This window comes from Myxocyprinus asiaticus, chromosome 29 (assembly GCF_019703515.2).
Source record: "Myxocyprinus asiaticus isolate MX2 ecotype Aquarium Trade chromosome 29, UBuf_Myxa_2, whole genome shotgun sequence".
Classification (NCBI taxonomy): Eukaryota; Metazoa; Chordata; class Actinopteri; order Cypriniformes; family Catostomidae; genus Myxocyprinus; species Myxocyprinus asiaticus.
The window spans coordinates 11,606,536-11,633,206 of NC_059372.1; the positions used below are offsets into that span (position 1 = coordinate 11,606,536).

At 36.4% G+C, this 26,671-nt stretch overlaps 1 protein-coding gene across 2 annotated transcripts in view; it reads right to left on the bottom strand.

Annotated features, from left to right (window-relative positions):
- Nucleotides 1-3,089: 3,089 nt before the first annotated feature.
- Nucleotides 3,090-26,671, bottom strand: part of LOC127419853 (homeobox protein Hox-C4a-like) — a 64,601-nt gene continuing 41,019 nt past the window's right edge. Inside the window, exons 1-3 of one of the 2 annotated variants that reach the window (XM_051661623.1) lie at nucleotides 17,789-19,059; nucleotides 16,917-17,283; nucleotides 3,090-3,278 (exon numbers count right to left, since the gene is read on the bottom strand). In XM_051661623.1, coding sequence (XP_051517583.1) covers nucleotides 3,230-3,278; nucleotides 16,917-17,283; nucleotides 17,789-18,221 — 849 coding nt within the window. In that variant the 5' untranslated portion in view covers nucleotides 18,222-19,059 and the 3' untranslated portion in view covers nucleotides 3,090-3,229. Of the gene's footprint in view, nucleotides 3,279-16,916; nucleotides 17,284-17,788; nucleotides 19,060-21,382; nucleotides 21,434-26,671 lie in introns of those variants that run through there. The other variant, XM_051661622.1, reaches the window with a different exon arrangement.

Consider the following 26,671-nt stretch of genomic DNA (forward strand, 5'->3'; position numbering starts at 1 on the left):
TTAAGATTAACTCTCAGTGGTTTTCAAGGTAATCCTGCTTTGACCAAACCAACAAAGAAAAAAAGAAAAAGAATGACAACATTGGGACAGATTATTTTATTGACTTACCAGAGGGCCTTAATTAGTATGCAGCTACCACTTTTCAGTTTTTATATCCATGCTTTCAATCCGATGTGGCCAATTCTGATCACTCATCATGTATATTAAATAAAGATGGCAATAAATAGCAATGTATAAAACAATTTACATTCCAGTTCTACATTTACATGTACATGAATGTAATGACTGCATAGGTATGATATAAACAATATACATTATAAATGCAAGGATACAGTACATTCTGATATTGTTGTGGCTTTGGGACATAGTGGATTTCTCTTTTGTTGCTGGAGAGATTTTCATAAATTCAGATTTAGATGAATAGTACTTTCAATATCATGCAACAACAGCAAACTTGAATTCCACACTAAAGAAGTTGTGTGAAGTCAAACTCAAAATAGAGCAGCATTAATATGAGAACAAGTCAGTGGGATTCAACATGGTTTGAATATTTAAATATTTCTCACCATTGTAATCAACATTCTCTTGGGAAAAGTCTCAGCACATGCCTTGGGAAAAATAGCATATAATTGTGGAGTAATAAAAATATGAACTTACAAAATTTAAGAGGATTTTCATGCTATGTTAATGGCCATTCAAAGTCACTAGTGCCCTTTCAAAATTTTACTTTCTGTGCCTAGGAGATAAACTTGCATCCATGGGTAATAAATCTTGGTGCTTTGCAGAGATATTACTCTAGAAGTATATGCACAATGTAAACCAACTCTGTTGTACCATGTACTGGCTGATAATAGGTAATCTGGTTCTTTGCCTGTCAGACTGATAGACTTATAGAGTGAACTTGGCTTTGCAACTCTTCCAGGTTAAATTTTCCTGGAAAAAAGCCTGAATACGACATTACATTTTGACTTATGCACATAATGTAAGAGAGCGTTACATTGGGAGCAATGACCAGCATTAGAACACGTATGTGTAGTGGTGTAAAAGTTTCTTATTTCATTCTTATAGAGTTCATAGTGTCAGAAGACATTCATTTCCTTGAGAGTTGACAGAGGTCATGTTTGAATCATACATATGTTAGTTCTGAATTACCATTTGTCTGTAGTGTAGACATGACACAAGAGAAGCACAGCTTAATTCTGAAAGCAGAAGTCAGTCGCTGGTTGTTTGAATTGTTGTAGTTTCACCAGTGGCTCTGAGAACAGTTTATAATGGACATTGGCGGTCTCTCATTGATGTATTGGAATTTTGATGGCACTGGCACAACACTGCCACTAAACACACAGGGCTGGTTACCTATGTCTTGGCAGGAGTAGGAGTAGGACCATGCCTTTGATCTTTGCTTGTGATCTTTCTTGTACTTCATACGACGATTTTGGAACCAGATTTTAATCTGGTGGTCAGTGAGCTTCAGGAGAGCAGCCATTTCAAGCCTGCGTGAGCGACACAGGTAAGCGCTAAAGTGAAACTCCTTCTCTAGCTCAAGCAGCTGGGAAGAGGTGAATGCTACACGTGGCCGTTTACTGTTACAAAAACCACCATCCCTTACTCTCTTTAGAGAACTTGCTTCACCAATGCTGTACCTGGAATCACCTGGAAAACATGCAGATAAAAGCAACTGTAGAATTACGGCATGTCTGACATTGGACAAATATGCATTGAGTAAATGTTCTCCTCCCAGGCTCAGAAAGTGAACAGAACTCTCATCCCAAACTATTAACCACGATAATAAGCTTCAGACTGTAATAAGAACAAATTACAGATGTATAGCATAGTCTTTCTTGTTGTCTGAACTATGGTGAAAAAATGTAGCATGACATCCTACATACAAATCCAGTTTAAACCCCCAGTGATAAATCAGCATACTGAGAATACAGCACACTATCTGTGGGCAGACCACTGTTGGTAGACTAATCACTCAGTTAATTATCCATTCCCTATTATTTCTACTGTGGTTGGATTCCTAATGATTTGTGCATGGATTATTTTTCATTCATTGTCCTAATTATCAGTGTAAGTTTTTCAAGTAGTGACCTGAAATCCATCTTAATTGTCAAAATGTTCTATTACTGTACAGTTTGATTGAAATCCTCCCATACTTATATTTACCATGTCAATATTTTTTCAGTGACATTCTGTACACTGCGTGCACCACCTCAGCCTAATTTAAAAAATATATATATATTTTGGAGAACTTATTCACCAATGTGAATGTATGGATGTAGCTTAGGCTAAAAAATTATTTGTCTTATCTTTGTACATTATTTTCTTTGTGACCCAGAAGAGCTTAGCTTCAGACAATTTCAAATGAAGACTTTTTTAATGCTCTTTAGTAAAGTTTAAACTTAACCAAGTTTAGAGAACATCTGGCTGTCTCAAGAAAATATTATTTCCTTACAAGTGCTCTTCTTCTTTTTCAAAATATGTTTCACACACTGAAACATTATAACTACTGTTTGGCAACATTTCAAATTCTCTGTAGTTCAGAGATATTTGTTTCATTGTATTTACAGTTCTGTCAATAAGTGATAAGCATTTATGAATGTATAAATGCCAATTTCTTGTGTTTACTCATCTTTAAATTAAAATAACCTTAATTGATCAAAATGGATCTTAGCTTTAGACAAGGCTTAGGTGTTGGAATGCATACTTAGCCAAGTTTGAATTTTTGCCTATACTTCTGAGCTCATTTTCAATTTAAGAGGGAAGGAAAAACACTGATAATTGATTAATCACTGTGGTTCTCATTGATTTCAGTCTTTGACATCAGTGTCTAAGTGACAAATCACATTGACATACAACCAAATCTGACAAAGTTGTTATTTGTTATCGACTAAAATATGGCCGACTGATCAGATTAACTGTATTTATAAACATTACAAATCAATACCTAATTTTAATCCAAAACGAGTTCTCTCACCTGATTCCCTAACATTAATGGAGCTCAAGGGTATAGCTGGTTGTGCCTCTCTCATCTGCTTGGTTGAAAAGCAGAAAGTTGACAGCTTGTCCCCCTTGTCTCTTTCCATAGTATTCACATAAAAAGGTCCTCCCTTCTCCATGTCCACGGAACTGATGTTAGGTGCTTCATTCGTGGGGTGGATGACATCAGCAGAGGGGAAATAGGAAGGTTTTTGAAAGTTCCACACATGGCCTTCATAATGTCTTGTCAAATGCTTGTTTTCTTCACCAGGTTGTGTCCATACAGAGCTGCTCTCCTGCAGAACACAAGGGGAGAATTGTTGCTCCATGAAAAGATGAGATTTATTGCAATATATCTTGTGCAAGTTGGCATTGTTAATGAGATATTCGTGAGAAAAAACCTTTTGCATCTCTAAAAGTCCTGATCACTCGGGTTGGATTATTGATCACACAAGGTGTAGGAAAAACATAAACGTTCACTCACTCGAGTCTTTGATGTTTTTTTTTTTTTTTTTTTTTTTTGCCAACAAGGGTAAACAACGTAGTCACGTGAGTGTCGCCTCCAATAGCCTCGCGCACACAGGGCTTAAGTTGTGAAGTGCTCGAAAGCAACCAAACGAGGATTCAGTTTTCCCACTGCACTCTTCAACTATTTTGCGAAACCAGAAGTTATACCAGCAATGCTCAGGCATTGGGAGGGGGGCAGAGAGAGAGAGAGAGAGAGATCCAGTTAAAAAGAAAAAAGGCGGGCATGTCTGGGATCGCTTTTCCTTATTTTCGCCACAATGGATTGCAGAAAACAAACTTCGTTTCTGTGATAATGCATTTATAATGAGTGTTTGTAACCTTGAAAGACTGACTTTTCAGTCCTCTTGTGGTAGGTATTTAAAAATAATCGACTTTTTTTTTATATCGATTTTAACTAATTATTCCTATAATACACTGCACAAACCAGCAGCACCATAAGTGTTGTGTTATGTATTTTTTTATTTATTTTTTTCTTTTAGTTTGCAATCAGCCATGAAGAGGAGTTAGCAATGGTTCTTATTTTTTTAAATTGACAGCAGTGTACTACATTGTTTGTTTTTCTCCGTCGTCACTGATGTATTATGAAAAGCATAACGGTCTGTGAATTCTGCTCGAAAAAATCCAGCACACATGTTAAGCGTTACAAGTTAATGCTAAGGACGTTTTTAAACATTTACTGACGTGCTGCGACAGTTCTTTTCGTTTTTGCATGGTGAAAATCCACATCAATAAAATCATGGGTGTGGTCAAACAAAGGGATTTTGACTATCACTGCTGAACTGATAATGCATGTAAAAAATAATCATGTCTTAAAGAGTAATGATATTATTGACTTTTCCAGTGAGAGAAAACAGCTGCAAAGACTGCCCTCGTGTAACCAAAGCAATAATTTCGATTGGTCATCTATAGTTAGAATTGCATTATCTACTATTTAAAGCAATGCCTTGATGAACAAAGAGCAGTAACAGCCCAGATTTGCCCTAAACAGGGAATAATAGGGCAATACAAAGGACTTCAGAAACTTGTTAAAGTCGAGTAATGTGTTGTTTCAAAGTAACGTTAAACAATTTGTCACAAAACCAAATAGCTTTAATTTCACAATATAAATAGCCTTTGTTCTCTGACGTCATATAGCGGATGGAATGGAAGGACGAGGGTCATTACTGAAGGTTTACTATTCAGCACCTAAGCTGCCCGGGCAGCTGTAAGGATTTACTTTTAGCCCATTACGCGAATTAAAACAACTCCTTAATTAATACACTATAGCCTACATAAAACATTCACGTTGATGTTAGTATCCCCGTAGTAAAGGGTAACAAAATTCTGTGTGAAATGAGTCTTAACATGAAAGACATCACCCATCGTTACAGCAATGTGAAATCTGTGTCTCGAACTTGTGATTAATTGTGCACAAGGACTAGTCCCTTTTCATTTACTCTCCCAGTGCCTTGTTTAAATATTTACTCAGACACTCAGCTATGTCAACGACATGTCTAACGTATTTTTTAAAAATTCTCTCAACGATTCACTCTGTTTCTTTTAATTTAGGCATAGTATTTGTTCAGGTTTATAAAGAGCTTAGAGGTAGGATTAGGTTGGGAGCTAAGAGCTTCCAAGACTCTAGTGTGGAGGAGCAAGTTCAGTATGGGCAGGTAGCACATGTGCAAGGTTAACTTGGACACTCTATAAAAACAATCACATGTAAATTTGGAGTGTAAGGACAGCGCCAATCGCTTAAACACGCACAGTCTTCTCGCCTCTGAACATGTAAAAGGCTTATCTTTCATTTGGAATACATGTAGTCAGGCCATAACGAACCGTTCATATGCTGTTTATTAAAGAAGAATATCAAGAAGCCATGGGCTATCCTCTTTGGTTGTAAGGCAAAATCAATCTTGTTTTAAGAACGATTTGTTATTTTGAGTTCAGTGAATTGCTGTCACAAGCCTTGTCAAATAGAAGCATTCACTATGCATATTACAAGTCCGGCATCTGCCGAGCTGCAGCGCCATTAACATGAAATATTACTGCGTCCGAGTGTGCATGGAATGCAAGTGTACTCATACTATAACCACAGATGAATTATATATCCAATAAATGCTATTAAAACCATCTTCGATGATGTTGACCAACATGCTTCTGTGTTCTATTGTTATGTGGTCTAACAAATAATACAAATGTTTATTATTATGATGATTATTATTATCGATGTTCATGGTGGTGTAGGTTAAGGGAAGGGTTTTTTTTATCCCTTGTACCTTTCATATTTCTAACTCTTACCGTATTGTTTGAAAGTCGTCTGTGATCTTGGGAATTTTCCAATTAAGGTAAGTTTGTTCCCTTGTCTCATGCCGCTGGGTCCATTCACTAAATCTAAAAAGGAATCTTTGATGTAGTGGCTCAGCAAGACCATAACTCAGCGCCTCCGCCGGTACACTACAATTCTCAGTGAACTCTGTTTGAACCACGTTGCTAGCAATAAATCATTTTTCTTTCTGTCACAAAAGCGCGCCGGTCGCTCTGGGTGTCAACCTTTTTATAATTCCTCCCTACCTTCTGCGCTCTTGTGGTTGCTGATACAAACAGCTGCATAAAACATCGATAAAAACATCGCTGTAGCAATTTAATGCAAAAATATCTCATCTAAAGAGGCTAAAAACGAGAATAAGGCAAAAGTGGGTAATAATAGACAAATGAAGCGAATGCACATAGGGCCATGGGTTGTGACGTAACCTAAAATTGTTTGAGGAAAAAAAAAAGCCTCAACTTCTGTATGGGTTGATCTGATCTTAGAATGAATGTAAGCTGGCTGGTAATTTTGAAACTCTGTACTGGAGGGTAGAGTTTAAAAAAATAAAAAATAATGGTATTCTTTAATCAGTTTTTTTTTCCATTAGTACGTAGGTACATTTGAAATCCACAAGTACCTTAATACTTTTGCTTTTCATAAAAGCATCACAGTCTTCTCATTGTTTCTGCGCAACGCAACGGATTAATTTATTCAATAAACATTAGTAATATAATGAGATTTTGAAGCAGCATAGGAGAGATAAGAGAGTGAATCTAGGAAAGGGTTTTAACGAGCAGAGGATGTTGTCGGTTATAACGATGCATACAAATGGGCCTATCTCTGAAGAGCAGAAAATTGATGTATATCTTCGGTGCCCTGCGTTGCTGTAAACAATCTGTACCTAAATAAAAGGACTGAAATTTACATTGATCTCTGAAGTATTCCTGAGACTTGAGCTGCGGCCATTTTTTTTTTTTTTTTAAAAAGAGCTTCAGTTGAGGGTCTGCTGCTCAGTTAGCTCAATTATAATTGTTCATTATTGTTTCCCCCTTTTCTTACTTTCAAGTGGACCATGTTCCCAGTATCCAGTGATGCCAAATTACTCGACAGCTCACACCACGTCAATTTAGTCGACTATTAAAAACATAAAAGTAGGAAATATGGAAAATGAATAGGCTACAATCCATACAATGTCACAATTTGTTAAAAGTTATCTTGATAATGTACGACATAACTCTACCAAGTATACTTTAGCTTTAAATGTAGTTGTTTCTGCACATTCAAGACAGAACAAACTCTGGTGAACTCATAGATAAAATGATACCTGCCACTATGTATGTCAATGGGTCTTTGTTGAAATACAAAGTTTTGCGTTTTATTTTTGAGTAATCTACACCTTTACCAATTCTTATAAGCAATTGAACTGAATATTGAATTACTGTCATTGTCTGAGTTGTGGCTGTGCTCACACCAAATATCAGACAAATGTCATGGATGCTGGCGTTGAGGAACAGGAGCTCATTTCTAATAAAGTAACTATTGTTTAAAAAGTAATTGAACATTTCTCTTTGTCCATCCCAAGCTAAAGTTGTCCAACGGCTTTGCGCATGAATGAGCTGTGAGGTTTACCGTTGGCAATTAAATATTGTCAATAAGATCTACGAATATCCAAACTACGAATGCCATTTCTCTTTAGAAAAGATGACATTAATCATTGCGACGCAGCAGCACGTCTAGTGACCTTCTCATGACCGCATATGTTTAGACACATTGCAGACACCCCGGAGGCCTGGACAATAGCCTCAATAACACAATTCTACATCTATACCGTGACACTGGGAACTTCTCAGTTGCACCAAGGGAATCTTTCTTTTAGGCTTTGAGAGCAGTCAGCCAATGTGATTTGACAATGAATATAGAGTTTTAAATTTATAACTCTCACACTAAATAATTGTTTATTTGTGTATTTATTTATTTATAAACTACTAAAACTGGGTGAACATAATTTTTCTCAATGTCATGGTATCACATGTGGCTACTTAGAGTGCCCCTTTGTATTATTGGGTGTTATAGATTCATCCTGAAACACAACATGTAACAACGTCACATTAGATTTGGATGAGTAGGAGAAGTGATTTTACATAACTTTCAAGATTCTTCCGTCTTGTTGCAAATGTGTCATGGGACCTGTAACCTGTGTTAACACTAGATGAGAACACTCTGAAATATCAGCTCTTACATTCATTTTCCCACCTCTAGTTGTCCTTTAGGCCCGTTTACTTTAGTTAAAAGGACGGAAGTTTAAGAGCAAACCAGTCTCATGAAAAGGCATTAAGATTAATGCTTATTAATATTATGCCCTTACCTAAACCCCTTATCTAAACCTAGCCGATCAGTAGAGTGTGTAAACAAGACTGGAAGCTGTTGTGTGTGACAGAAGCAAGTAATAGCGACGTCATTGGCTGTAGTGAAAGTCGTACGAATTCATACGAGTGCAGTCCTGCTATATCATACAAATAAGCCATATTTAGAAAAGTCACATGAATCCTTACGATTTCGCTGTGAGAGTGTGTAGGAAAGAGAGCACTTAAAACACCAGATGCTCACAGGTGGCCCTTCATCCATATGTCGACCCTTCTGAGTTTTAAACTGCATGTGCCACTCGTTTCTGTGCCAGATACATAGAGATTTGATTCTTCATGTGTAGTGCAACTTTAGAGACGGAGATAAAGGCTACAGACTTGATAAAAAACTAATTTGATAAAATCTTCTGTAAAATTCTAACCTTTTTTGTAGGTAAGGGATGTTTTACTCAGGGATGCAGACTACTCACCTTTCAGCTAAAACCACCTTTTCTGAAGCTAAGTTGCTCAAATTGCTTGGTAAAATTTTCAAAAATTTTCTTAAAATCACTTGAAACGTGTTACTTTAAGCTTAAAAACTTAAAAAAAGCTTTAAATACAACAAACAAATCAACTAAAAATTCACATCTGGAACACCTGCTATGGTTTTCTCACCTTTTTTTCCTCTCATGAGTTTGCATGCCTGTTTACTATTCCGTAAACGACTCTCCTGGCAACTTGAACCAATCACAGTATCACTCATCTCTCTCAAGACACTTATCTTCAATAATCCAGTAATAAATAAATATATAGTTTATTTAAGAATAAAAATAATTATGTGTCTGTGATGAATAGTTATTTTTGTAATAATAAACAGTCAGTAGCCTCATTAAAGACTATCTTCAAACCGATTTTTATTTCAATATGTTGAGGCAGTAGTGATCTAAAGTTTTAGTGTAACCTTTGTCGGGAATAATGTACGTTTTACCAGCTATTGGTCGGGTTTCCCAAAAAATGCTGAAAATCAGGCTATACGTTATTGTACGAAGGGACAAAAAAAAAAAAAAAAAAAAGGAAGAAAAGAAAACAAAGACCAAGAACAGTCACTCAAACAGGGTCATTCAAATTTCAGGTGTTAACATTTATTTATTTATTAAAAAATAAAAAATAAAATAAAAACTGTTGCAGGATCTCAAATTATTTACTTATGCTTATTAAAGTATCCATGTATAAAGTTATATCCTGTCTGTCTGGTAATTTTAGGGGCCTATCACGTGGTATGCATAAACTGCGCTGTCCTTTAAAGGCTATTTTTGCAAACGATTTTTTGTTGTTCTCCGAAATAGTGGCTTTGCAATAATCATAATGCATTGTTTATATTGTTTGTGTATTTTGTCTCCGAATAAACTGTGAAGGCAAGCGAAAAGACCCAGATCCAAAGATTAAGTTACACGTAGTTAGGAGTAATCAAGGGCTCTCGTTAATTTACGAACGTTTTCGCGTACTAAATAACGGAAACGTGCTTTAGAGATTAGTTACTACTGACGCGCTACTAACGTTCTAGAGCTTCGGAAACCCGGACCTTGTTAATGACAATAAATAAAATAAAAATTGTTGGGTTCACTGAACACTCCAAAGAAGACTCAAGAAATTATCTTTGCCAATGTCGCAAACCTTCCACCACTTTAGTGGTGCGTTTTCTGTAGCTGCAGAAATCGACGTGAATCTATCCACGAAGTTTTCATCCGGGCATATAAGATATTTTAGAATGAAAATCACAGAGCCGTTTTCCTTGGCCTAGCCAAACTGTGGAATGTTTTGAATTTTTGTCCTGTGGTCCTCTCTCTCGGTCTGCTTTCGTTTGAGTAGCCATTAGGCATAGCTTCTGAGGTCATGTTGAGGGTAAAGGTTAAGGGGCAAGACATCAGAACAAAGATTATGGAGATGAGCCCTATGCAGACAATCTATACTCATGCTTTTCGTTTGAGTAAAATATAGATAAAACATCACAAAAAGTGCGAAAGTTTAATGCATGGATAGGCAATGGCATAGGACGCCTATCCATGGAAAAGATGTATATTTACCAGTTCATGAGTAAAGCGTACAGTCAATATCAGGGCTGCTACCTTTCTGCAAAATAACACGATGACCCCGGATTAAACCTTTTTGCGTCGTTTACCACGTCTCAGTTTACACAGAGTACCTCGTAACAATGCTAAGAACTGAGACCTTTCATCACTAACTTAATTACATTGAGAAGACACTTATCTTACAAAAGGGGTTGACAAAATGTATTTTAGAATAAAAAGACAAATAAGAATATATTCAGTGGGCTGCTTTATAGAACAATTACTTATACACGTGGTTACACCTTTTGTATTGTTCTGGGAGTGTTGTTTATTAATAAAAGATGTATAACAGTGGTTCTCAATCCTGGTCCGGGAGTACCACAGTATTGTGGTATCTGACACCCAGTTTAGTTTATGGGTCACTTACTAATGAGCTGATGAGATGAATCTAGTGTGTTAAATAAGGGAGACATTCAAAATGTGTCCACGCCAAGAACACTCGCTTTGAGTGGGTGTTTCAGTACTGTGAAATCACAACTCCACTCCATTTTACGACTGCATAAGTCTCTTAAGGTTGCATCAGTATTTGTTTTTGAGATTCAGTTAATGGATGCGATTTTAAGACTTTCCACAGATTCGACGGCAATAAATAACACCAAAATACCAGACTGTGTATTTAATATCATAACTCACTGAACGATGAATTCCTCTCCGATTCTTATTTTAGCACTTGTTGCTTTGAAACGATGCTTGTTATATGCTGCTTATATTCGGTAAATTGTATAGATACTGTGTCACTAACTTTACAAGTGTGAGAAAGACACTGGTGAAACTTGAAAATCCCAATCAGCGACAGAGACCCTGTAAAAAGTCAAACTGTGCAGTTAACCTATTGTTGCAGGAGCTGGTTCTTCCTGATCTGACCTTAAACGATTTATTTCATTGATGCAATCTTTTTTAAGTTAGGTTGATTCAGTCATATTAATTTTTTTTTTTTTTTTATTTTTTTTTACTTGAATAAAATCAATTCATTCACATGTTAGCACATGGAGCACATTTTTGGTTACCCGACAAACATTTTTACAGTGCAGGTTAGGACCAAAAGCCCAATTCACACTAATTAGCTACCTCATGTCATCAGTTACAAAGTCTCTGATGTTTTACAATACCAGCCAATACAGAATCCGTCAGCTATTCTCATATCAAATGTATGTCTTGTGGTGTTATTAACATTGTTACAATTACAGTATATAATTGGCAGTGTCAGGATCAGCATACACGCAGAAGAAAGTGTATTGATTAATTTCCCATGTCGTTGAAGTTTTGTTTCTTTGCCCAGTGGCTCGAAAGTAGAACTTCAGTGTGTACGTGCTATTATATTTTTAAGGTATGTTTCCATAAACCTCCTTACCTGAGTTGCACGCTAAATGTTAGATTAAATTAATGAGAACTTTTAACCACTCGTTGGACTGTAACATGTAAGTATAAATAGACCCTTCCGCATCAGTGTACTGAAAAAAAAAAAAAAAAAAAAAAAAATGACTCAATGCACTTTACAAATGTGAACACTGCAAAGTGAATAAAAGCCATAATGTAGGCCTAAACAATGTTTACTATATTTAAAAGCAAATAGTTGATAATTTAGTCTACAGACAATAAGTTTAAATCTTACATGTCATAACGAATCATAACCAACACAATGAAAGGGGATAGATATTTTAATAAATGAATAATATATTCATTTGTGATCATCGTTGTGTTTTACACTAACTAACTAACTAACTGACTAACTAACTAACTAACTAACTAACTAAATTCGATAGAGCGGGTGGAGAGCCTCGATTCTGCAGACAGGTGAGTATCTTGTTGTTCAGTCTCTTCCTCCTCTTCTTCCTACAAAAGAAGGTCTAAAAGCCTAAGCACAACAATTGCTGCATGGCAGTCACAGCACTTGGACGGGACAAATCATCAATCATTCAGGTGATGTATGGACACACATAAAGAAATGTCCACCTCCTCAGCGATACAGTTCACTACAGTGCGAATGTGGTCGTAATTGTAGCCCTCTACTGTGTCCTTCTGTGATTTTTTATAAAGGGGGTTATAAAAAATGTGAAATGCCCACATTAAATGATCGTTACTGGGCTTCTTGACAATGATAACGTAACATTCAACATCATTGTGTGTTGAACTTTAATGTAGCCTTCACTGCTGATTATCAGCTGTCCATCCAAAGGAACACAGCTTTGAGTAAGAAATGCAAACGTTATAAGAATCCACGCTGAGTTAGTTAAAAATGTGCAATTTCTAGGGCTCACAGTCATTAATATCCGTTAAGTTTTACATTTGAACATTTACATTCACTTTAACACTCCATACTTTTCTTCATTTATTCATTCACCAATTCTTTGTCACTTTCAGCGACTCAAAAATAAGACAGCCTCTATAACACGACCGTGTTGAGATTTGTTTGTTTCGCAGTGTTTTCACCTTATCGCACTACTTCAGGTTGGGTCTCGAGGTTGTGGCGAAAGAGCACCATTGGGTCTGACAGCTCTTGATCGGTGTCTTTTTGTTCAGTGTTATAAGCAACGACCAAAGCGCTGGTTTTGGATACGATACTACCCCATCATTAAATAATATTCGATATAACTTAAAATGAACGTAAAAGAGTGATTTGCAACTTTATCAGAAAACTTAACTTTTTGCGCCATGTTGTTCACCCTGCTTAAATCACATAATTGGGATAAATCTGTCCTCTATATTTGTACACTTGTTTCATTACTGCATCCAAAGGCGTTTGATCAGTTATGAGATGAAGCAGAATCCCTACAATTTAACAAAACACCTATACCAAACTTTCTTAAAGCATTTCTTAAATGACTGTCTCAAATCATTTCAAATAATCAAGTGTAAAATATAGGACTCTCTTAACATAAAATCTTAAAATATTTGGAATATTTAACATAAGTCTGCTTGTAATCTGATTTAGGCTACATATTTCAGCAACTAAATACAAAATAATATAAGCATTGCAGCATAGATCCCTAAAGTAGTGTACTATCTGCCTTATCAAATCATAAAACTATGTTCCCCAAGCTAGGAAATCCATTCATATTTTAACATTAACTTTTTTTTTGTCCGAACCTATTATACGTTAGGATCTTCTGCAAGTTACACACTTTTAGCAACCACGGCTCATTGCTTAAAAAAAAAAAAGTTTTGTCCGGTAACCTTATATAGTGCTTCAAGTGGTAATATGATTGAATGACCGGTTTTAGTCAATTTAAAAATAAAATTGAATATGACTGACAACCTGACTAAATTCGAATACACCAACGAAAGTACTTTCAAGGGCCAAAACAGGTAGAAATAGATCATTAAGGTAACAATTTCACGTTTTCGCTTTTACAGTGCTGTGTCTAGCAACTAAAATATAACGTATAGATACGTTTCTTTTACTTTTCTATTACTGTGTAATTTTTAGCGACAGAGAAGTGGCTTTACATCTGCCAAAAATCAAAAGAGCATAGGCAGTCAGTCAGTGGCGACGCTCCCCCATAATGAGAGGATTCTCACATTTTCAATACTGCTATTGTCTCATTAAACAGGTTTCACTTGGGCTAAAAATATCATGCGTTTAAAAGTTGTCATACCTGTTTGCCTATCACTGTAATCGAGCAAAAAACGAATGAAAGACCTCTCAGTAAAAACTAGTATAAAATAGGCCTAGTTATTAGTGGATGACAATCTATTTGTACACATAAGTTACAATTATTTCGTCCACTTTGTGCGTGATAATTTGTTAATGGCCATATGCCGATTTAGTCTTCATCTTTAAGAGCAAAATGTTCTTCTCTACTCAAGTATTTAAATCTTACATTACAAACACACTCAGTATGACTTAGTTTAACACGTTACACCAACAGTCTTTCGAACAACTGATGCCCCCTAAAGAAAAAATTACAAGATCACACGCTAAAGAAGAGTCTTGTTCTAGAGTTCACCAATGTCGTAGGTTATTCGGTGCAAAGCATCAAAGGAGAAACACATTCAGATGTCCTTCGTCTGTTTGCACATCGATATAATAAATAAATAAAATCACAATGAAAGCTAGAGACCCTAGTAGGCCTGTGAGGGTGCACACAAAAGTACACGTTGAGAGAGCTAGTGGGGTCACGGGGTGGGAGAGGTCGGTCGACCCGGCTGAAATGAAACTAATGGGACAGAAAATGTGTCCCCAAATTGAACTCGACTTTTCTCAGTTGCCACAAACTTTAATAAAGTATCTTTTCAACCTCGCGACATGGAGGCGACAGCATCTCGAAAGAAACTGCCGGGATGCTACAATTTAGGCGTACACATTCATTTCTCTCTGCTGTTTAGTCACATAATGGTCTCTGAATGCACCTATTTTTTCAAGTGCCTTTCCAAAGTCATGGCCAAGCTGAAGCGATGGCCAATGCCTTTCTATTCATTTAGGTTTGGACAAACTATCCACTGAAACATATTTTGGTGTGACGCTTTTGTGCACAATTTAGTGCCTGCACAACTTAATACATTAGAAGTACAATTGACTATTGCTGGCGGACTTGATTGATGGTTTAAAATGACTCACTCCTTTGTGCTTCTCAGCCCCCCACTTAGCAAACCGTTGTGTAATCTTCATTCAAGTCTGGCAGATTTTCAATTATTCAAACAAATGTATTGTTTTCTGTACATTTTTGTGTATCAATAGAGAGACTGAAATGTTCTAAATAATTTAATAAAATAAAAATCTGTGCATTTACAACTCAGTATTCAGCATTAAAAATCGATCGAATGTCACAAAAAGGCTACCAAAAATTCACAGTGGAGCATCCTCTCCATTCCGCATCGTAACTGTAGATTTTGGATCTGTGTGTCTAGTTCTCAAAATCTGATATGGCGATGACGTTGCTTCGAACATAATCTAGCGCCACTTTTAAAAAAAGGCACAAAAGGAGTGGCCTGAACCATAACTTTGAAGTACACCAAGGGAGGATATTTTACCGTATATAAATGACTTATTTTAAAACACCAGTATGGACATAGTCTATAGCCTACCTGACCGATAATTCAAAATTACGGAACAACTTCGAAAGGACGTTTTTACACCTATTGTTTCCATTGGTCTTTTGACACACGTATACACACGTTTTGCCACCATATGTATGTATGATGGTTAGTGTGTGGCAGTTCGAGCCAGACTATGAAGCAACTGAATCTATCCAGATTTATTAGCATTTCTTTTAAATAATAGCGAATTCCAAATAGCTATTACGAACAGCTTAATTGTAAATTAAGCTCAGCATGATCATCGTAACATTTTCAAATATTTGTGTAAGACCTGTAAATGCTCAGTGAATCTCTCAAATTAGCCAGAAGTTCATAATACACATTAAATGTTTAAACAAAATATTTTGATTAATAACTTATTCTCATATTGAGTTTACCTGTGAAAATACGGTGTTTGGGGAGATATAGAAATGAGTTTGTTATGATAGCGCGCATGTTAAAGATAGTCAGTGAAAAGTGCTAAGAAATGCAGGAAGTGCATAACTGGACTAAACGCTATAATTAATTTCTTGAATACCGGAACTGATTTTCAGAGACATTTGTAGCCATGTTGATATCAGTAATAAACAGTCATCCTCCGGAATGAAGTGGTCCCCACTGAAAAGGCCCGAATTACGTGGCACGTTAATCGAATGCGTGAGATAGTACACAATGATGATGAGTAGACAACCTATACTAATGGAGCGCTCAGATATGAGAGACCCAGTTGTAGATATTACAAACAGTTTGCAATAAATAAAATGGTCCATTCATTCTCTGCAAGAAAGAATGTTTTAAAATAAAAACTAACCCCACTCAGGACCACTGGTGTACAGTTTGCTCTTAAATGTAGATATAACATGATTTTACTTTTGGGCCTACGTTCGAATTTTCAGCTGTCTACTAAAATGTAAATCTTTACATCTCCTGTTAAAATATGGAGAAAACATTTCGCTATTTATGCGCGCATTTTCAGTCTACATTGTGCATTAATAAAAATTCACCCAAGTCTAGGTAAAACTAATAGACACTTACGTTTTATTGACCAATATAACTAGCACAAATACACTAAACTGGTTTTATTGCATCTCACAACAATCTGCTGTTAATAGCCTAAACACAACGCCAACACAACAAAACGAAATGATAATTTAAAATCGTAAACTTTCCATACGACAGATAACCCACAGCATGTTGTACTTTTAAGAAAAACAAATACGTTTAAGATCTATCGATATCCACGATAGTGTTTTTCATTTACAGTACAAAAAAGTATCCCCTCTCTCGAGTAAGAAATAAATAGATTAGTTGTGCACTTCATCTTGGCAGCTGGGCTAAGAAGGGCCCACAAATAACATTTGAATAAATTGTCCATAACCTGCTTCGTCCGAAACACTCCTCCTGGAAAAAACATCATATTGATTCAGTTTTAGATAAATTAAACCCTGTTTCGCGTAAAAAATAATCCATAGGTATTCGCAGTAATCCATGCTATATAACATGCATTTTATATAACTGTGGACTTAAAGGAACCCCCTTTACGCACAAGATACCTACGAAAACAAAATATATTATATTTTATAAATAATCAGTCATTTTGATCTTTCCTTGAAATAGTTCTCTTATAACCTTGTAATATCCTCGCCACGCTCGGTTCCGGAGAGGTCCTCGGAGGCTGACATGGTGTTAGTGGTGGAAGCTGCCGCCACAACGCCAACCGATGAGCTTGTGTTGGACCCAGAGGAAATGCCCGTAGAAGACGAGGATCTGACTTTGGTGTTTGGCAGCCTATGGTCTTTTTTCCACTTCATCCTGCGGTTCTGAAACCAAATTTTGATTTGCCTCTCCGAGAGGACCAAGGAATGAGCAATCTCGATTCGTCTTCGCCGTGTTAAGTACCGATTATAGTGGAATTCCTTCTCCAATTCTAAGACTTGCTGGCGAGTGTAAGCAGTTCTAGACCGCTTGGGTTCCGCTCCATTGTAACTAGAGTTCACTGGAAAGAGGAGAAGCAAAGGGAAAGAAAGAATAGAAAAGAAGCAGCAAGGGAAGGATAGGGTAAACAAGCGTGACTTTAACTGAGAAATGGTGGCGACAGAGCGGGGCGAGGGTGGGTTAAAATATCTCAAACTTATGTAGCTTTCTACAATAAGGCTAAAATCACTTTGGACTCAGCACTGAATTATTAATTTAACATTATAAAGCTTAGTTTTTCTCTGGTCCCAGGTCTCTCTCACTCTCTCACACACTCATAACAAGAGAAGCCACATGGTGATACGACTGCCCAGAGTATACCTCGGCTATAAAATTTATGGTGGGTGTAATTACCAATGCCTAGTCGTAAATCCGCCTCAATTGTGCCATTTCAAAGGCTTCTATCCTATCGTAGCAGAGGCTGGCCAGGGGATGAGTGTAAAAAGGAGTGAGGCAGACGGAGAGAGAGAGTTAGAATGAGGGGCGAGCTTTATAGTGCTTAAGAGAAATACACTCAAGTTGCCTACCGGTGCTGACGTGAATTTTCTTCATCCATGGGTACACCACGGGTTGTTTGGCAGAGGCTGAGCTGTTGGGATGCTCCGGGGTGGCTTGATTGCAGGCGGAGGATGCAGCCGGAGGAGTGGCAGGAGAGAGGGGTAACGGTGGGGGCTCACAAGAGGCAGATTGCCCTTTTCCGAGCAGGTGCCCCGCATGAGGCAATCCATGTCCTCTTTGAGTATCAGGTTCAGGGATGCTTGCACAGTTGTACTGACGCTCCTGGTAGCTTGCCCGTGGAGGGTATAACTCCTGGTGGTGATGCTGGTAGCCACTGTCTCTTGCACGGCTGAAATATTCGGGGCTATGTTCGGGAATGTAGCTATTTTGCGAATATTCCTCGCAAGGAGGAAATTTCGGATCGATGTAGTTAGAGTCCATCAAATACGAGCTCATGATCATTAATTTCTGGAGTGGAAAATAATTTTTCTAGCTTTGTCGTTTTTCTGCTCCATAAAGCCCTCCTACTAGCGAGCAACCCTGTAAAGTTACTTTTACCACGTGATATGATGGCCCAATGGCATGGGGCGATGTAGTCCCCGGATAAGGAACCAGAGCATTCGCCAGAGCATTCGCCAGTATACCTTCAATTTTCCGCCATTGTGCGAAATCTCTCTCTCTCTCTCTCTCTCTCTCTCTCTCTCTCTCACACACACACACACACACACACACACACACGCACGCATACACACAATGGGCAAATCCTCTCGTTTCTGTTTCTAGAGTTAACTAAAGGAGTTTCATCACTGACATATTTCGAAATAAGAAATAAGCCTACTTTAACTTAAATAACGGATCTACACTACTCTTACTGCTAATAATGATAATAAATGGTCAAATGCTATTTCTGACACGTTTTATTGCTGCAATCCAGGCAGGTATCCATTAGAATTAGCAGGATATATTTGTAGGTATCTCAAGAAAACGTGTAATTCCATAGGCATGTCTCACTCGACGGTTTATCGAATTTTTTTGTACGTAATTGGTGTTGTAGCCAATTAAAAACTTAAGAAATTATGTTTGGACCTCAGGCAGTTGAATTATTTTATTGGGGAGCATTTGGTGTTTTATTAGGCTATAAAAGCTTTAAATCAATCGTTTACAACGGATGGCATGCAGCACATTTCCGCTTCTACGTCCTATACCTTTTCATCTCAATATGTTCATGTCGTCCTGTGCTAATTATGTTTTTTGAAACCCATACGATTAGTAGAGCACAAAACTTTTATGGAAAGTCACGTGCCTCAGACTAAGACGAATACAAACCCATCTTGGCGTTCGAGGCTTTTAAGTCGCCCATGTATTCCTGTAGAGACGTATTTGCGATTTTCATGTTTTTGACACAAATTCGGTTCTACAGGGTACATATAGACGACTACTGACTTTCCTCTTCATCTTGAATAGGACTAAAGCCTTTTCTGGGCAAAGTATTTGTGTGTGTGTGTGTGTGGCAGAATATTGTGGAACAAAAGTAATATTTACTTTTGCTATTATTTTTTTAAACATTCAACATGTCGAAAAGTAACCAATTTATTATTTCACTATAGGTTTGTTGGATTATTTCCCATTGCTATTAGTCTCATTTATAATGTTTTAGCTAATAAGACTTAACAATAAGTACTGAAACCAATATACATTATACATTTCTTTTTAAAAACGGATTACTTGTAATATTTTTATTTATTTACAACGAATTCCATTTTTTTTAACCCTCACTTACTATTTACTCATTTTCAACACACTTGGTCCTCCGTTTATTAGGACAAAACTTTAAATGGTTTCGTAAATTCAACACAGTTTGTTCCTTTTTTAATTTTAATTGTATTTTATTTGACCTGTTCTGCCTTATTCACGTTTTCCAAGCCTGTGGTCTTTGCATTATCGTTAGGTTGAATAAAGGAGATGAGAAAGAGAGTGAGCAAGAGAAAGAGAAATATTTTTACCATCAAATCTGATCAAATCTCGAACACCTAGGAGCACCTACTTGAAAATTCAGTCACAAACACGTTGTGCACAAAGCGGACACGTGACAGCACAGATGAAAAATAAGTTTCTTTTGTTCCGGGGGGTTTATTGTGCACGCTATTACCATATGACCGCCCGGTAACCCGCATCACCGTGCCCAGCATTTCTCTCTAAATTTTATCTAAACAGGCACAGATAAGAGAAAAATAAGGACGCGCCACTTTAAAAACTTTAGGATTTAAAAAATAAAGGAAATTGTGTATACGCAACAGAGCCTACGTTTTTAATTCCGAATTATAACCCACCAGAAATAATAAAGAAAACATTTTTATTTTTCCATAAACATGACAAAAATACAACCAACTGCAACAAATAGACATGGCACAACTCTTTGAAAATTAAATGCTAAGAAACAGCCTTCTTGCCTTATCACCTATATATTTTTACTTCTAGACCCTACAGATGTGATAGGGGTTTTTGTCCACCCCCACCAGCCTGAAAACGCCCCCATCCACCCACTCCACCCTGCTTTGCGGACGCATTTTAATATTAGTTAGACAGCCTGACCCGCATTTCACCCCTCGCGTTCGACTCGTTCCAATAGTTCACTGCCAAGGAGTTATTGATGAGCAAAAAGCGATGAATTCCCTCTACACACAAATGGCCTCGGATCTTGCACCTAGCTCAATAACTAGTTATAATGTAGAGACTTAGAAAAATCTGTACCCGCCGGCGAATTTGCTTGATTCATTTGTATATTGGTGAATTCCCCCTACACGCAAACAGACAGACAGACAGATAGATAGATAGATAGATAGATAGATAGATAGATAGATAGATAGATTATGAAAAGAAAGTGGAATTTAAAATGGAAGGGTATTGCTATAACCAGGGTTTTTGGTGGGTACGCTTGAAGGAATGCCATTTTACGCCAGTATGCCATTTTATATATCCCATTTGCAGTAATTCTGAATGATTTCATTTTCGCGTGCAATTTTCTTTATAGTCTCGAGTTAAATTTAGTTAGTCACCGAAAACATTTATACAAGATAAAAAGGACAAGGGAATTGGAAAATTGAGCCTTTTCTACATATAAGAGTTTCAATAAATTCCAATAAACATGTTTATGTAATTGTGCAGTTCTTATGTGTCCAGTAAATAGCAAAATCATCTAAATTCAGCTTTTGTCTTATTTATTGTCTAAACTATTATTCAAAAACTCTTACTTTTGTTTGTATTATATATAATTGTATTTACATTTTAATCCAGTTATCCTAGTTAATGTAGTTATATTTACATTTATCGAAAAATAATACAGGTTGTTTTCTGTTGACAGCTTATTTATGCAAATAGTGTTGAGTTTTAGAAAGTTGTTTTCCTCAATGCAATTTTTTGTCTTGCTTGCATAAAGCTTTATAGCTCACTAGCACAACAAATTGCTCAAACTTCACCTCCTTGCCACTAACAGATGGCAAATGTGCTTTAGTTGTCCCCCTCTATTCTCAGGGAACACTGCCCTCTCTGTTTACTACGCAGCGAAACAAGATGGGACAAGAATATTGTACTTCTGTGCTGAAGAAAACAACGGCAAGACTTACCAGTTTAACGACGCGGTCCTTCTTTCCCGATGTTCATCATTTCCTCATCCGCTAAAAAGAAATAAATCAATTTAGAATAAAAATAAATAGATCATTTAGTGTAGACAGGTTTTGTAAGGGATCAAATTATATCCTATCGGAGTGCATCAAGGAATGCATATGATATTAAAATTGTGGAATTGTTGTGATGGAATCCTGCACTCTCTCACAACCCTGGTATAAATTAAAAGGCTGAATGAATATGTAGAATGTATATAACCATATTAAGGCTGTGGAAATTCATTTAAAATGTGTGGAATGTGTAAGTAACAAAAATGCAACTCAAAGTTAGCAATGTAACAGCTACATTTCAATTCTGGATTGTTTTTGGTTTTAGTACAGCTTTCCTTTGTCTCTCTTTGAGGGTGAACTGTCCAAAGGCATGATCCTTTAAACTAGGACAAGGCTATGTATTTAGCACAGGTTATTTTCAGAACTATTTCCTTAATGAATGTAGTTATTTTTGCAAAAACAGAGGACCTAAAATGAGATCCTACTTACTAAGGTTTACATGCAAAAAACAATGTGGGTAAAGTTGCCCACTCTTTGTCTATGAGATGAATGACAAAAGTGGCCTGATTTACCTGAATTTACACTGCTAAAGAGGGCGGAAAGAACATTTTAAAAGTAATTTTAGTCAGTTAAATACAGTGTTTTTACACAGAGGGAAAACGTAACTTTGTATATCAAGACAGTGAATCCAACCAACTTCGGTCCTCGAAGAGAGCAAATCTGCCTCAATACTACAATTTTTCATTTTCAGCACTGAAAAGCTCTCACACAATAAGGCCCATCTAAACACTCTGGTACAGACAAAAGCACTATGGTATGTTACAACAAAAGGTCTAATTCGTAAATGTAGTAAATGCAGCCCATATTGTCCCATGACCAAAAGTTCCCTTGATGAATCATAATCACGACAGTGGTTTTATTACGATAACCACCAGCCAACCTACAAATTTTTTATTTCCCAACTCTGTTTTTTCTTATGCATTCAACTCATTTATACAGTTCACTGAATGAAGAAAATTTAGTCCACAAGAGGACAAAGGTACCGTCTTGGAATATTCAGATTGCTTTTCCAAACAGAGATTGTCTACAAACAGAATGTGGATTGTTACTAGAGGCTATTTCAGCATTTAAAGAATTGCCCTGGTTTACCTCTGCATGCAACAGCATTAATGCCTTTAAAATTCGGTGTCATTTATCCATTCTTTTCAAATGTATTTATGTAAACAGCTCTCAAGGACAAATACTGGCACATTGTCCAGTTGTAATCTGGTAAATGGCAAAAGTAAATGGTGAACACAGTGTAGTCTGCACTGCAAGAGAGGAAAACAGAGGAATATAAAACTATTGCCCCCTATTGGCAGTTAATGTTTTTGACACAGTATTAATAGAGTTTTAATCATAGAATAAAAGAAAAGGGCGCACAGAAGGGAGAGAGGGTTCACTGAAAACAGTCAAGTTAAATGTACCCTTAATTATAAATTGCAACATCAAATTGAAGAATTCATTGAGTGCTCCTGATATACAAATGTATGTTGTAAAGAGAAAAGAAAGAAGGAAAAAGGTGTTTCTTTTTACTAACACTGAACATTTGCTACAAATGTTTCAATGGATGTTTAGTTGGACAACGTGTTCTTTGTTACACCACAGTGAACACTACATGATCCAGTTAAGCTCTGAATTCCCTCATTTTAAACCACAATAAAATGCTCTAAATGTATCGTGTTGATTAATATAATGTTATTTATTTGTATGTGTGTGTGTGTGTGTGTGTGTGCACTCAAAACACATTTTAACCTATTTTTAAGATTTATACATTTAATTTTCATAACAACATTTAATCAAATTAATTTTAGCTAAATTAAATTAATAAAACTTTTATTTTTATTTTGTTGAAGATTACTCCATTTAATTTGATGGAATTTTGGTATGAAATTAAAAATGCATAAATCTTAAAATAATTTTTTAGAATGTAATTTAACATAAATATGCTAAATTAACTATTTAATTGTACAACCATTGAATTAATGTTGTTAAATGGTGCTAAAGTACTGTGTAACATGTTCTTGAACATAAGAGCCATACATGTCATACATATGAGCCAGTGTAAAATTCACCAAAGTAATAATTGATTACCTATAATGGATTGGATGAAAGAAAAATTAAGTAATCATTTAGCCAATGCTTATGCTAGAATATCACATAAGCTAAACTGCATTTTAACATACAAATAACCTATTTTCTTGGATTAATGAGTTAGCAACTTAAACGTTTTATCAAGTTCACTATCTTTCAAATGACACAACCTTTGTTTTGATGTCAACTAAAACTATTCCCATTTTTCTTAGTGCCAGTTCTGTCTACCAAAAATGAGAGGTATTTCCTCAACACTTAGCACTGAAGAAAAGCCTTTGGAAAGTCATGGAATTTACAACTCAGCGGTATTTACAACCAGAAGCAGCCTTACAAGACAAAACTGCTGAGTTAAATAAGCCTTTAGTCTAAACTCTATTGTTTTCTAAAACTGGACATAACAAAATTTTAATCAGCAACTTATAGGGAAGCTGTGCAAAGTAGTTTTGTGAAATGTCTACAAATCTGGTTCTTATATTCACATCTCAGTGTAATGTCATGTTCAGACTGGAAATTGTTACTCTTGTTAGAGAAGAAATATGTATAATTTATAAGTACTTGAGAAGCAATGGCATTTAGAGGTTTGCTTTAACAAACACAGTATAAACTGAACTAAACTGACGGAAGGCGTGATTCATTGGAAAGGAAAATGAAGGAATATTAATGCAATCCACAGTTCCCCATTACAACTCTTATGAGATTGCAATTCTTTTGAGGGACCTTACATATGGAAACAAAAGCCTTTTCAATTCTTCACTAAAATAATATATTTGAGACCCTTCAAAAATTGAGAGTATTTTATTAATTATTTACTCTGCAAACTTATCTAAAATATCTTTCATTAAATATAATCATCACAACACTGGAGATCTCCTGTTATGAAGCTCTTCCAAAATGTACACAAAATCCCCTATTATTTACTACATGTTTGGTAAAGATAAATCTGCAAAAATGATTGAACGTCAAAGTATTTGGGGGACAATAACCTTTTAAATTATTTTTCCTTCACTGCAAGTGTGCTGTAGAGGCACACAATGGAGAGTTTTGGCATATGAAAAGAAAGGAACTACTGTTTCTTATTTTTGTTCCCCTGCAAAATGTCTGCACAGCAAAAGGGCCTGAATTACTTTATGCATTTGTTCTCATTATATTTCACAGGTCTCCACAAAATCGTAACAGCAGTATGGCAGTGGAGTTCCAGCTCAACCAATCTCAGCCTTATACACAGATTATAGTGAACATTCTGAATGAACAGAGCTGTCTGACTTATTCTGTTTCCAAGCACAACATCATAAAGTAAGATATGGCTTAAACTTTTCATACCATGATTATAATGGTTAAGTGGAGCCTCATCTGTCAAATAAAGGCCACTACATATCCAGTGGTGAAAACCAGCAAATAACAGTGATCAAAAAAAGTCATATGCTCTGTATAAAATATACTTTCTCATCCGCTGACTTTGAACCATTCAGAGCCATTTCCTCAACCATACACGATATAGTATATTCATTATTTAATATAGTTAGTTATGTATTTTGTGTTTAGTTAATCATGTGACTGCCTCACTATCCATACTGAACTGTACACGACCCCACCACACAACACCACATCATCTCTGCCCTGCACATGACCCCATATTATGTCCAACCTAAAGATCTATGCTCTCATTTGCAAACCAATACAACATCGCTTAGCCTCTCGCAGTCCTTCATTTTCACTTTCACCACAACATACACATCCACATACAACAAAGTAAACCATTTTCACCGATCAAACGTGGGGTGTTTTAATACGCGCACATTCTGTGATACCAGCACACAAACCTTTCAGTGCATAAAAATTGCTATCCAAGGCAAAGCACTTCCCCCTTTTCCCCCTTATGCATGCACAACTTTATCTTACTTCAATCAAGATATATTTTACAGAGTCATGATATACAGAATTAGATTTGAAGACAATGTCAACTAAACATATCAATGTCATATTGACAGTAATATCAGCGATATGCAACTATTTAAACGTAGACTCTAGTGCCTACATTTATCCAGTTAAAACTGAACAGAAGAGGACACATTGCGCACCACTTGAAACAATTTTTCAAGGAACTATTAAATTACAACATTTATTAATTCCCCAGGGTGTTACGGAGGAAAGTAAATATTTAATTAAAAAGGGTACAACAAGATTATTAACTTACTGCAACCACCTGGGATCCATTTTGGAGAGTCGAACTTTAGCAGTCTACAGACCCTGGCGCGAGTAACCCACACTAGGCTCTAAGCCGTTCTCTCAGAGATAAGACTAGCTAACAGCTGCGATTACGGACAGTTGACATTATATATGATGTAAATATATTGAGGGTTTGTCAGGTCTTGCAGGCCATAAAACCCACTTTAATGACCCCACGTGCTCTCCATGCACCACTCACTGGTCCTGCTTTGGGCAATTGGCATAAATAACGCTGAAAACTTCTAAATTCGTGGCTAGCGAGCTAAAAAAAGAGGGGTTTGTGTAAAAAGCAACATAGTCACAGTAACTCGCAAAGTGCCTCTAACAGTCAAGACAGCGAGTGTAGAAATTCAAAGAAGCACGGGAATTTACAGTGAATCTCCAATATAGGTGAGTGAGACAATTCTAAAATGAAAGCACATTTGGAACAGTAGTAGCCTATAAATGGGATAGCTGACTGTTTTGATTTTTAGTTTAGTTTGTTTTAATTGTAACATGCACAAACCTCAGAAACATGGTTATTAAAATGGCCGGTGCCATTATAAAATCAATGAAATGGCTAAGAGGTAAGAATTATGAAGGAAAAAAAAAGTAGAATCTCTGAAACCAATAGTATAGCGAAAGATATCACGCGTGTTGAACATGCTAGTAGAAAATTAGCGTTTTGTACACCAAGACAACGCTCTTGCTGTGTCCTCTGTTTCAACTTTATTGCCATGGACTTGGATTACGTGATAGTTCTGCCCACAGAATAGCTTATAGCCTGCATCATAGCTTCATCTAAATGACATATTTCAACAATAACGTAATAGCAGTAGCAATTCACTTTGCTTAACACGCAAAACAATACAGTTGTAGGCTGTCTTACAGAGATGTCCT